General features: G+C 37.7%; 1 protein-coding gene across 2 annotated transcripts in view; it reads left to right on the top strand.

The window, feature by feature from the left end:
• Positions 1-4,908: 4,908 nt before the first annotated feature.
• lgals4 (galectin 4) overlaps positions 4,909-11,775 on the top strand; it is a 31,741-nt gene continuing 24,874 nt past the window's right edge. For both annotated transcript variants that reach the window (XM_058387526.1, XM_058387525.1), the window contains exons 1-11: positions 4,909-5,156; positions 5,266-5,334; positions 5,616-5,704; positions 5,862-6,060; positions 6,144-6,254; positions 8,410-8,478; positions 8,659-8,747; positions 8,905-9,103; positions 9,187-9,297; positions 11,413-11,481; positions 11,662-11,750. In XM_058387526.1, coding sequence (XP_058243509.1) covers positions 4,956-5,156; positions 5,266-5,334; positions 5,616-5,704; positions 5,862-6,060; positions 6,144-6,254; positions 8,410-8,478; positions 8,659-8,747; positions 8,905-9,103; positions 9,187-9,297; positions 11,413-11,481; positions 11,662-11,750 — 1,295 coding nt within the window. In that variant the 5' untranslated portion in view covers positions 4,909-4,955. The remainder of the gene's footprint in view (positions 5,157-5,265; positions 5,335-5,615; positions 5,705-5,861; positions 6,061-6,143; positions 6,255-8,409; positions 8,479-8,658; positions 8,748-8,904; positions 9,104-9,186; positions 9,298-11,412; positions 11,482-11,661; positions 11,751-11,775) is intronic.

The following is an 11,775-nucleotide window of genomic DNA, read 5'->3' as shown; positions in this document are numbered from 1 at the left end:
CAAATGCACCAAATGGTGTCATCTTCTTTCCATGCAGTGCTTTCTGCCTTAAATTAAACAGTGACCCCTTAGGCATAGTCCATTAGATGTGTATAATGTGAATACAAAGCATGTGGTACTGTCTATGGGTGCCCCCTGTGGTATTTTTGTGTGTCCAACATGCATACACATAATAATAAATTACATATAAATGTCTTCATATACTTATCAGTGCTGTTGCATGACTCAAAGAAAATAAAATATAAATATAAAACATTGCAAAATGAATGAAAATATATCTATAGTTAAAAGGTCTACAGTTTCTGGGAAGTGTCTTTGGGCATGAATGAAACCGCTCCTGGAGGCAGGGATGGGCTCGGTACAGAGTGGAAAAGAGTACCACGCTGGGCCCGTTATCCAAATGGATTAAAGATGGATAATAAACAAACAGAAAGGCAGATTTGTAATCTGGCCGAGAAGCGATTGAGAATAATGGTGTAATTAGCAGGGTGTGAAGCAAGGAAGGAGCTTGAGGGCCATGTTCCAGCACACTCACCACTGTGTTATCTGCTAGGACGAGTGAGTATGAGAAGAGCACACTGAAGATTAGTGGCAAGCTAACTGGAGGTCAAGCTCCATGTTAGCCAAAAAGCAGGGCAAAAATATACACTGTGAAGACTAGAGGAAGGCATCCACTAAATTTCAGGAACTTTACTCTGGACCTAAACCTCAATTAAACTTCCCTATAACCTGTGCTTGAGAAATTCAGAGGATTCAGGGAAATTTAAGGGAAATGCAAGTGCATGCCTTTGTGTTTTGTGGCTCACAGCTAGTTTGTGTGATATTACACTATGCAGGTCATCAACCATCTTCACAATGAACTGCATCACCTTAATTTAGCGCAAAGTTTCCATGTGTGTAATTGTGAGTGTCCATGTTATTTTCTATTTTATTGTTCAAACTTTCCTAATGAACCCATTATGGTTGCTTTGCAGCCGGCCATATTTAGCTTACAAACTGTAACCGAATGTTATTGGTAACCAAAAGTTCATTCTACAGTAATATTCAGAAATGTAAAATTTGCTTTTTGACATAAATTTGACATACAGACCTTATAACCAGTCTTAACAAACTTACATAAATGAACGTAAGTAACAGCCAGATACCACCTTTAAATGTATGTAATTAGTTTCCTGGTTCTTTCACCATGATGGTGGGATCTGTTGCTTGAATCATTTCACTATAAAATTTATATTTCAACCACCTAAAACTGAGGGTTGTCATTAGGAAAAATGCTTAAAAAGACTAAAAGTCTTTTTCCCTCCACTAAGCCACAAAATATGTTTATCAGTTACTATTTTTAAGTTTGTTTAATTAGGCAAAATAGTTGTCATTTAGAAGTCTGCCGAAATCCAAACCTCATTATGACTTAAAGGCACTTCTCGCAGTTGAAGAGAACATTTCTTCAGATGCAAATTGACATTGCAAATCAAACTCCATTAATCCATCATCGTAAATAAAAGACAGCTAAAAGAAAATGTTTTGATCTTCCTTTCATCCTTTCATGAGGAGTTTTATTGTTTTCATTAGGTTTAGTGCATTATCTATTAAAATATGTAGTGTTTTCTTAAAGTGTTTCGAATTTTAAAAGTACATTTGCATAACGCTATGATATACTGTATGTACAGTACCGTTCCCAGGAAAGACCTAATCTTTTGGGGGTGTTGGTGTCACTCCATCCTGAATTCCATCCATCCATTTTATTTATTCCTAATTAGGGTCACGGGGATCTGCTGGAGCCTATCCCAGCACACATTGGGCGAAAGGCAGGGGTACACCCTGGACAGGTTCCATCCTGAATTCATTCATTCATTCATTGTCTATACCCGCTTATTCCTAGGACTCGTAGGGTCACAGGGATCTGCTGGAGCCTATCCCAGCACATATTGGGCGAAAGGCAGGGGTACACCCTGGACAGGTTCCATCCTGAATTATAAGGTTTTATTCAGATATGGCAGTGATGACAGTTTGATGATGTGCCTTAAAAATTGTACACTGCTTCTGAGAAAGTGGCACTTTTTTCTGAGCCACTGTTAATCCATGTGCACTAACTAAGTCTAGAAAATACTATCTCAATGGCTTCATCCTTGCTCAGGGCATACACAAGAAGATCGCTGGACTCACACTAGTAGGTGATCAAAATCAGGGCTGTAACCTTTTGGTCTTAAGTCCATTAATCTGAGGTTACGTCCACTGGACCGAAGATGGCATTCCCTTTCAGGGCTGGTAAATAGTTTGGCTAATACAAGGCAAGTGATTGGCCTCCTTGATAGTCTGACATTTTAACCACATGTAGTTAACACCAACACTAAGAAAAGTATCAGTGGTGAAGCCCAGTCACTGTAGGACTTTATAAATTATTGCTCCTCGTTCTCTCTCTGCTTTCACTACCAAGTTGTAGGGAAAGGGAGGTATGGAAGATTGAAGGGTCGGTGATCTGACAGAGGAATATTGTGCACCAACCTCTTAGTCCTTCCTCCGGCTGTCCTATGATTAGAGTATATGCTCCCATTGTTTCTTATTTTATTAATAATTATTTATTTGAGTTTTATCAGAACTATACACAGTACCAAGGTTTGCATAAGGGCCAGGATTTTCAGGAAATAAAATAAAATAAAATAAAATCTTTCTTACGTACCTTCTTACTGGCTCTCCCATTGTTTCCCATGAGGTTGGACGTTTATGCCCAGAAATAGCTGGTCTTTCTTCCCTAGCACAACTACAGATGGCATACACACTAAACTCCCATTTACATTCATCTTTAGCTAAAAGAACTTGCTGCCTAGTAAGGCATGGAAGGTAACTATCATTTACAAGTACTGTGGTATGGAAGGAGCTGCCAGCTTTTTGATATTTTCGAACAACACTGCACTGCTATTTGTGACAAATACCTTCATTGGTGAGGGTATGACTTTCTTCACTCACATGGTCCTCTCACTAATGTGAGTGTTTTAGTTAGTGTTAGTTCCTTGGATGTGCGAATGAATAATGGATAGCACAACTGGTGGTTTTATGGCATTGGTGTCTGATGTCCTAGCATGATAGTCATCTCATTTCTTTCATATAAGGAGAGCAGATAGAGTGAGCTTTGACTTGTACAGTCCAGTAGTTTCTCCAATGTACTCAAGGCACGCTCCAGAATACCAGCCTCATAAGTTACCATCTTACAGGCCTTCAGTGTGCTGTCTAGGGTGCAGATTGTTGCATTTATGCTCCAAACTCTCTGATTCTCCCCTACATTACTGCTTCAGCTGCAACCATTTGGATTGCGCTGGTTTTCGAAACAGGGGAAGACTGGATCTTTCTTTGTAGTTAAAAATAGCCCACAGTTTGACATTAATCTTCCCTTAACTGAAATGGCATTTTAACTATTACATAAAAAATATAATACCTGCCTGATGACTTTTATGCCTTTCTTAATATTTACCCCTATGGCTTTATGCCCCGGGTTCACAAGGAGGCTTAAGAAAGAATCATTTGAATAGCAAAGTGACAACTCTACCTCCGGCTAATTTGATTATATGAAGATATAAGGTTCTTTGAAATATTTTTTTTTTTTTTAGTTTTGCTAATTTGCCTTTAACTGCTTTTTAGAGATAATAATTGTGATTATATGGCTATTCAAACCTCATACAGCAGAACGCTATTTCTGCTAATTTCTGATTAATTTGAGACTGCAAGGAACACTCAACTGCCTATGAAATATACTATATTGGCAAAAGTTTTGGGACACCCCTCCAAATCATTGATTCCAGGTGTTGTTTTTCAGGGGTTGGGCTTTAAGATAAATTAGATCGGAGACTGCGAGCCAGGCCAAAACTGTGACGTCTGTCTTGAATGTAATATGGAGTTGATCTGCCCTTTGCAGCTATAACAACTTCAACTATTCTGGGAAGGCTTTCCGCAAGGTTTAGGAGTGTGTTTATGGGAATTTTTGACCATTCCTCTAAAAGCGCATTTGTGAGGTCAGACACTGATGTTGGACAAGAAGGCCTGGCTCACAGTCTCCGCTCTAATTCATCCCAAAGGTGTTCTATCGGGTTGAGGTCAGGACTCTGTGCAGGCCAGTCAAGTTCCTCCACACCAAACTCACTCATCCATGTCTTTATGGACCTTGCTTTGGTCACTGGTGTGCAGTCATGTTGGAACAGGAAGGGGTCATCCCCAAACTGTTCCCACAATGTTGGGAGCATGAAATTGTCCAAAATGTCTTGGTATGAAGCTGAAGCATTAAGAGTTCCTTTTACTGGAATTAAGGGACAAAGCCCAACCCCTGAAAAACAACACCTGAATTCAGTGATTTCACTGAGTTGGACCAGAAGGAAGCTTATTCCTTAGAAAGTCAATACTATTTTTATCTGAGTGTTTTAGTAGAAAATATTGTAGTCTGATGAGAGCCACTTGGTCTAAAGTAAACTGGACTACATTATAGCACCAAGGTAATGCTAACTAAATGTTGCTGTCCACCAACATTATCCATCTTTTTTGACCCAGTTTGAGATCAGTGACAATGAAAAATGGAAGGACAAAAATCCAAATGTTCAAAATCTTATAAAGAGAACCAAGACAACTCAAATTTGCAATTGCTGCAAAAAGACAATTCACACTAAACTCAAGCATATGTTACATACAACATTATATTTTAAGGAAATGCCACTATGCTATTGTGTAACAAATTTCTTAGTTGTGACTTATTTTACTGTAAATTAAATAAAGTTTCTGGAGTTTCGTGCGAAAGTTCAGGTTCATTGCCGAAGGGCTAACAAGTTTAAACAAGTTTATAACAATAAATGCCTAGGGGAGTTCCAACCCATCAGTGGTACACTATAAAACTCTGTACACACGCTCAGACACTCGTTCTGTTCTCACAGAATTTTGCCTGGTGTGTGCATCTTCCCATCCTGCTTATTGCCAACATGAGCTGTGGAGGAAGAGGACGAGGAAGGGGTCATCATGAACCCCATGGCCATCATGAGCATCATGAACACCACGGCCATCATGGTCACCATGGCCATCATGAACACCGTGGCCATCATGGTCACCATGGCCATCATGAACACCGCGGCCATCATGGCCACCATGGCCATCGTGATCACAGCCCTGAAGGGAAGCCTAGTGTAAGTACTGTGCTGAGAGTAATATAATTACTGTACATTATATATCTATATCCTTATATAAAATATGTCCTTATATATAAATCCTTCTGATATCTGTTTTTATCATCAGGACTGGTGCCAAACAACCACAACCACCTTCACCATCCCATCTGAGGTTTCAAATCCAGTCATCCAACCTGTGAGTTAAACAACACATTATAAAGAAATATGTCAGAATTATTATTATTATTATCAGTAGTAGTAGTAGTAGTAGCAGCAGCAGTAGAAGTAGTAGCATTTGCATTAGTAGTAGTAGTTATTTTAAATAATGCTAATCATCTCCAGCATAACGCATTTTGCTGAATTTATCTGAATTCTTCCTTTTTTCCCCCCTCCAATTAATTAATTGATTACTTTTTTCATTATAACACTAAATAAATATGAACTTTGCAATTCTGTGTCTTGGTAACTGTGCTACAGACCATTCCCTATGTTGGACCAATAGCTGGAGGTATAAGACCAGGAACACGACTGCATGTTCAAGGAACTGTTCATCCTAATGCCAAAGAGTATGTTCTTCTTCATCTGCTAAAGGAAAAGCATACAAAAGACTGTAGTTTTTTTTAATAATAAAGAATAAAAAATCAATCCAAATTAATAATACACCAGTGTAATATCATCTTATCTAGTTTGGTATTGTGAACAACTTTTGTTTTTCCTACACAGGTTTCAAATTAACTTTAAAACAGGGATAAACAATGCCGATGACGTCGTCTTTCACTTCAACCCCCGGATCGGTCAATATGTTTACATGAACATCTTCAAAAGTGGGAAATGGCAGAAGGAGGAATTGGGTCCCGAAAAGCCCTTCGTGAGGGGAGCATCCTTTAAATTACTGTTTCTCGTCAACAAGGATTGCTATGAGGTGGGTTTCTTAAAATAAATCACTAATCATTGATGAACAAAGTATTCAAGTAAGGTCTAAACAAATGTACAATTTTTCTGTAGGTTCATGTGAATGGACAGCATCTTTACTCATTCAAACACCGCCTTCCTTTAGAGAGCGTTACTACACTTGGAATAGTTGGAGATGTTGTAATACACTGGTTGGGATTTGAAGTAAGTAAATCAGTTCATCACAATGTCACGATAATTTGTGTTTCAGATGTCAGTGCTATATGTAATACCAAGGCACTTTTTTGTGATCACTTTCCTAACAGACATGTACTGTCTGCTAATGCAGGCTATGTCTCAAGGTTGGTTTAATGCAGGACTGCACCATAACTGTCAACAGACATTTTATTAAATTGGTTTTTCTCAGGGGTGTAGTTTTGGTGCTCTGGGTATTTTATGCAGCTAACTAGCAAATATTTATACCATGATAACTGAAACATATGTTAGATTAATTTATTGGTAACATATATTGTGTTTCGAAACAACTGTGAAGTTTGTCATAGTAAATCAGACAAAAATAATAATAAAATCCCCCCCTCTGTTGAACAAGATGGTAACGCCCAGCTATAACAGCGCTTAGTTACTGCTGTTTGATTGAAAGAGGAGCGTGCAGGTAGTTTGGAGAAGGAAGAGGTTGTAAATAAATACTGTAAATAATAATAATAATAATAATAATAAAATAAGTAAAAAGCAAAACAAAAAACATGTACAGTAGAAAAATATCGTGTAATCTAGCTAACGCTCCTCCACATAGTATGTAGCTAGCTAGCTAATTCGTTGCAACTTAGGCAGTCCTTTTTGCATAACAAGTATTTTACGTTAATTAAACTTATTTTAATAGTTCCCATTATTTTCAACAATAATCACAAGGTTTTTTTTTAAACTGAACGTCGCGTATATTTAAAACTATTCTGTTGCCGGGAATCTGAACTTTCTAATGGCACGTGAAGCTTCGAAGGAATCGAAGCATCCAGGCTGAATTAGTGATGTGTCGGCTCTAAGAGCCGATTCTTTTTAGCGAACGAGAAAACCCGACTCCTGTCGGAAAGAGCCGAATCTTCAGCCGCTCCAGCTAAGCCCTGCTGAGAGTGCAGGGGCGGGACTTTATTTTGATGTGCACACCATGCGGCCAATCACATACGAGGACAGATTAGGATCATACCATTATGTGAAAGAATGAAGTGGTGCAGACGCTCAGAAGACAGCGAGTGTAGTGGTACAGGCCAGGTACACAGAGCGACAGAGAGATGCAGGAGAGCCAGATTTAAATGCAAGCGCGTCGGGAAAAAGGGAAGAAATGAGAGAAAAGTGGAAAAGAAGCAGCATCTGGCTGCATTTCAATGATATCGGAGACTGCAAAGCTGAGTGCAGAATTTGTAAAATTAAAATATCTGTCAGATTAGGGTCAACAACAAACCTATAACTGTATTTCTTAAACGAAAAAAAAATGCATAAAAATAAGGCTTTTATGAAAACAATGAATAAAAAACATTCCTAATTGCTAAATTAGGCTAAAACAGAAGGCTCCGAGTGATACTAAATGAAGAGCCATTTGGAAGCCGGAAGAGTCGGCCCTTCTAAGGGAGCCGAGCCAAAAGAGCCGAATCTTTGAAAAGATTCGGACCTTTCATTACTAGTGTGAATATCGTCAAATCGGCGCTAGGTGACGCGCCTGCTATGCTTCCATTGGTTTTACTTAATTTCCACCTTTTTGTCCACTTGTATTTTCGAAATTCAACATGTTTAATGGATATTCCTTGAGCAGAAAGACAGACAGACAGACAGACAGACAGACAGATAGATAGATAGATAGATAGATAGATAGATAGATAGATAGATAGATAGATAGATAGATAGATAAATGTTTTTTATTGATTAAAAATTAATTAAAAATCAGAAGCACATCCATTCACACTTCATCTCCCAGTGTTTAAACCAAACCTACCCCATTCCTTTACTCAGTATAAAATATCATTCTGAAAATTCCTTAGTATCTGAAGTTTATGACATAAGATGTAAAGTTCCTTTTCTTACTTTTAAAAATTAAAAATGACTGTCCAGTGTAATCATCTGATATCAATTATTTCAGGCAGTTCTTTCTGATTTTCTGTTATGGTCAGGTGTGTTTATCAGGGAATCAGAAAAGCACAGAATTAAGTATGTAAAATTTGGAAATTTTTTGTCGAACGTAATAAAAACACACATGAGACTAGCTAACTTTGGGGAAAAAACTGAAACATTGTTCTCTCTCCAGTGATAATCAACAATGAAGGCAGTAGCAATGTAAACCATTCTGATATCTGTTGTTTTCATCATTAAGGACTGGAAGCAAACAACCACAACCACCTTCACCATCCCATCTGAGGTTTCAAATCCAGTCATCCAGCCTGTGAGTTAAACAGCACACTGAGAAAAATATCTGAATTAATCCTTTTTTTCCCCTTATTAATTAATGAACTAATTAAGTGATTAAATAATTCCTTTTTAAATTTATTACAACACCATAACACTTTTTCTCAATTCTGCAATTCTGTGTCTTGGTAACTGTAACGTATTCACCGTGCTACAGACCATTCCCTATGTTGGACCAATAGCTGGAGGTATAAGACCAGGAACACGACTGCATGTTCAAGGAACTGTTCATCCTAATGCCAAAGAGTATGTTCTTCTTCATCTGCTAAAGGAAAAGCATACAAAAGACTGTAGTTTTTTTTAATAATAAAGAATAAAAAATCAATCCAAATTAATAATACACCAGTGTAATATCATCTTATCTAGTTTGGTATTGTGAACAACCTTTGTTTTTCCTACACAGGTTTCAAATTAACTTTAAAACAGGGATAAACAATGCCGATGACGTCGTCTTTCACTTCAACCCCCGGATCGGTCAATATGTTTACATGAACATCTTCAAAAGTGGGAAATGGCAGAAGGAGGAATTGGGTCCCGAAAAGCCCTTCGTGAGGGGAGCATCCTTTAAATTACTGTTTCTCGTCAACAAGGATTGCTATGAGGTGGGTTTCTTAAAATAAATCACTAATCATTGATGAACAAAGTATTCAAGTAAGGTCTAAACAAATGTACAATTTTTCTGTAGGTTCATGTGAATGGACAGCATCTTTACTCATTCAAACACCGCCTTCCTTTAGAGAGCGTTACTACACTTGGAATAGTTGGAGATGTTGTAATACACTGGTTGGGATTTGAAGTAAGTAAATCAGTTCATCACAATGTCACGATAATTTGTGTTTCAGATGTCAGTGCTATATGTAATACCAAGGCACTTTTTTGTGATCACTTTCCTAACAGACATGTACTGTCTGCTAATGCAGGCTATGTCTCAAGGTTGGTTTAATGCAGGACTGCACCATAACTGTCAACAGACATTTTATTAAATTGGTTTTTCTCAGGGGTGTAGTTTTGGTGCTCTGGGTATTTTATGCAGCTAACTAGCAAATATTTATACCATGATAACTGAAACATATGTTAGATTAATTTATTGGTAACATATATTGTGTTTCGAAACAACTGTGAAGTTTGTCATAGTAAATCAGACAAAAATAATAATAAAATCCCCCCCTCTGTTGAACAAGATGGTAACGCCCAGCTATAACAGCGCTTAGTTACTGCTGTTTGATTGAAAGAGGAGCGTGCAGGTAGTTTGGAGAAGGAAGAGGTTGTAAATAAATACTGTAAATAATAATAATAATAATAATAATAAAATAAGTAAAAAGCAAAACAAAAAACATGTACAGTAGAAAAATATCGTGTAATCTAGCTAACGCTCCTCCACATAGTATGTAGCTAGCTAGCTAATTCGTTGCAACTTAGGCAGTCCTTTTTGCATAACAAGTATTTTACGTTAATTAAACTTATTTTAATAGTTCCCATTATTTTCAACAATAATCACAAGGTTTTTTTTTAAACTGAACGTCGCGTATATTTAAAACTATTCTGTTGCCGGGAATCTGAACTTTCTAATGGCACGTGAAGCTTCGAAGGAATCGAAGCATCCAGGCTGAATTAGTGATGTGTCGGCTCTAAGAGCCGATTCTTTTTAGCGAACGAGAAAACCCGACTCCTGTCGGAAAGAGCCGAATCTTCAGCCGCTCCAGCTAAGCCCTGCTGAGAGTGCAGGGGCGGGACTTTATTTTGATGTGCACACCATGCGGCCAATCACATACGAGGACAGATTAGGATCATACCATTATGTGAAAGAATGAAGTGGTGCAGACGCTCAGAAGACAGCGAGTGTAGTGGTACAGGCCAGGTACACAGAGCGACAGAGAGATGCAGGAGAGCCAGATTTAAATGCAAGCGCGTCGGGAAAAAGGGAAGAAATGAGAGAAAAGTGGAAAAGAAGCAGCATCTGGCTGCATTTCAATGATATCGGAGACTGCAAAGCTGAGTGCAGAATTTGTAAAATTAAAATATCTGTCAGATTAGGGTCAACAACAAACCTATAACTGTATTTCTTAAACGAAAAAAAAATGCATAAAAATAAGGCTTTTATGAAAACAATGAATAAAAAACATTCCTAATTGCTAAATTAGGCTAAAATAGAAGGCTCCGAGTGATACTAAATGAAGAGCCATTTGGAAGCCGGAAGAGTCGGCTCTTCTAAGGGAGCCGAGCCAAAAGAGCCGAATCTTTGAAAAGATTCGGACCTTTCATTACTAGTGTGAATATCGTCAAATCGGCGCTAGGTGACGCGCCTGCTATGCTTCCATTGGTTTTACTTAATTTCCACCTTTTTGTCCACTTGTATTTTCGAAATTCAACATGTTTAATGGATATTCCTTGAGCAGAAAGACAGACAGACAGATAGATAGATAGATAGATAGATAGATAGATAGATAGATAGATGTTTTTTATTGATTAAAAATTAATTAAAAATCAGAAGCACATCCATTCACACTTCATCTCCCAGTGTTTAAACCAAACCTACCCCATTCCTTTACTCAGTATAAAATATCATTCTGAAAATTCCTTAGTATCTGAAGTTTATGACATAAGATGTAAAGTTCCTTTTCTTACTTTTAAAAATTAAAAATGACTGTCCAGTGTAATCATCTGATATCAATTATTTCAGGCAGTTCTTTCTGATTTTCTGTTATGGTCAGGTGTGTTTATCAGGGAATCAGAAAAGCACAGAATTAAGTATGTAAAATTTGGAAATTTTTTGTCGAACGTAATAAAAACACACATGAGGCTAGCTAACTTTGGGGAAAAAACTGAAACATTGTTCTCTCTCCAGTGATAATCAACAATGACGGCAGTAGCAATGTAAACCATTCTGATATCTGTTGTTTTCATCATTAAGGACTGGAAGCAAACAACCACAACCACCTTCACCATCCCATCTGAGGTTTCAAATCCAGTCATCCAGCCTGTGAGTTAAACAGCACACTGAGAAAAATATCTGAATTAATCCTTTTTTTCCCCTTATTAATTAATGAACTAATTAAGTGATTAAATAATTCCTTTTTAAATTTATTACAACACCATAACACTTTTTCTCAATTCTGCAATTCTGTGTCTTGGTAACTGTAACGTATTCACCGTGCTACAGACCATTCCCTATGTTGGACCAATAGCTGGAGGTATAAGACCAGGAACACGACTGCATGTTCAAGGAACTGTTCATCCTAATGCCAAAGAGTATGTTCTTCTTCATCTGCTAAAG

This window comes from Hemibagrus wyckioides, linkage group LG04 (genome assembly GCF_019097595.1).
Source record: "Hemibagrus wyckioides isolate EC202008001 linkage group LG04, SWU_Hwy_1.0, whole genome shotgun sequence".
NCBI classification, from domain to species: Eukaryota; Metazoa; Chordata; class Actinopteri; order Siluriformes; family Bagridae; genus Hemibagrus; species Hemibagrus wyckioides.
Note: the sequence above shows the minus strand (reverse complement) of the source record. Positions and strands in the feature narration are given on the sequence as shown.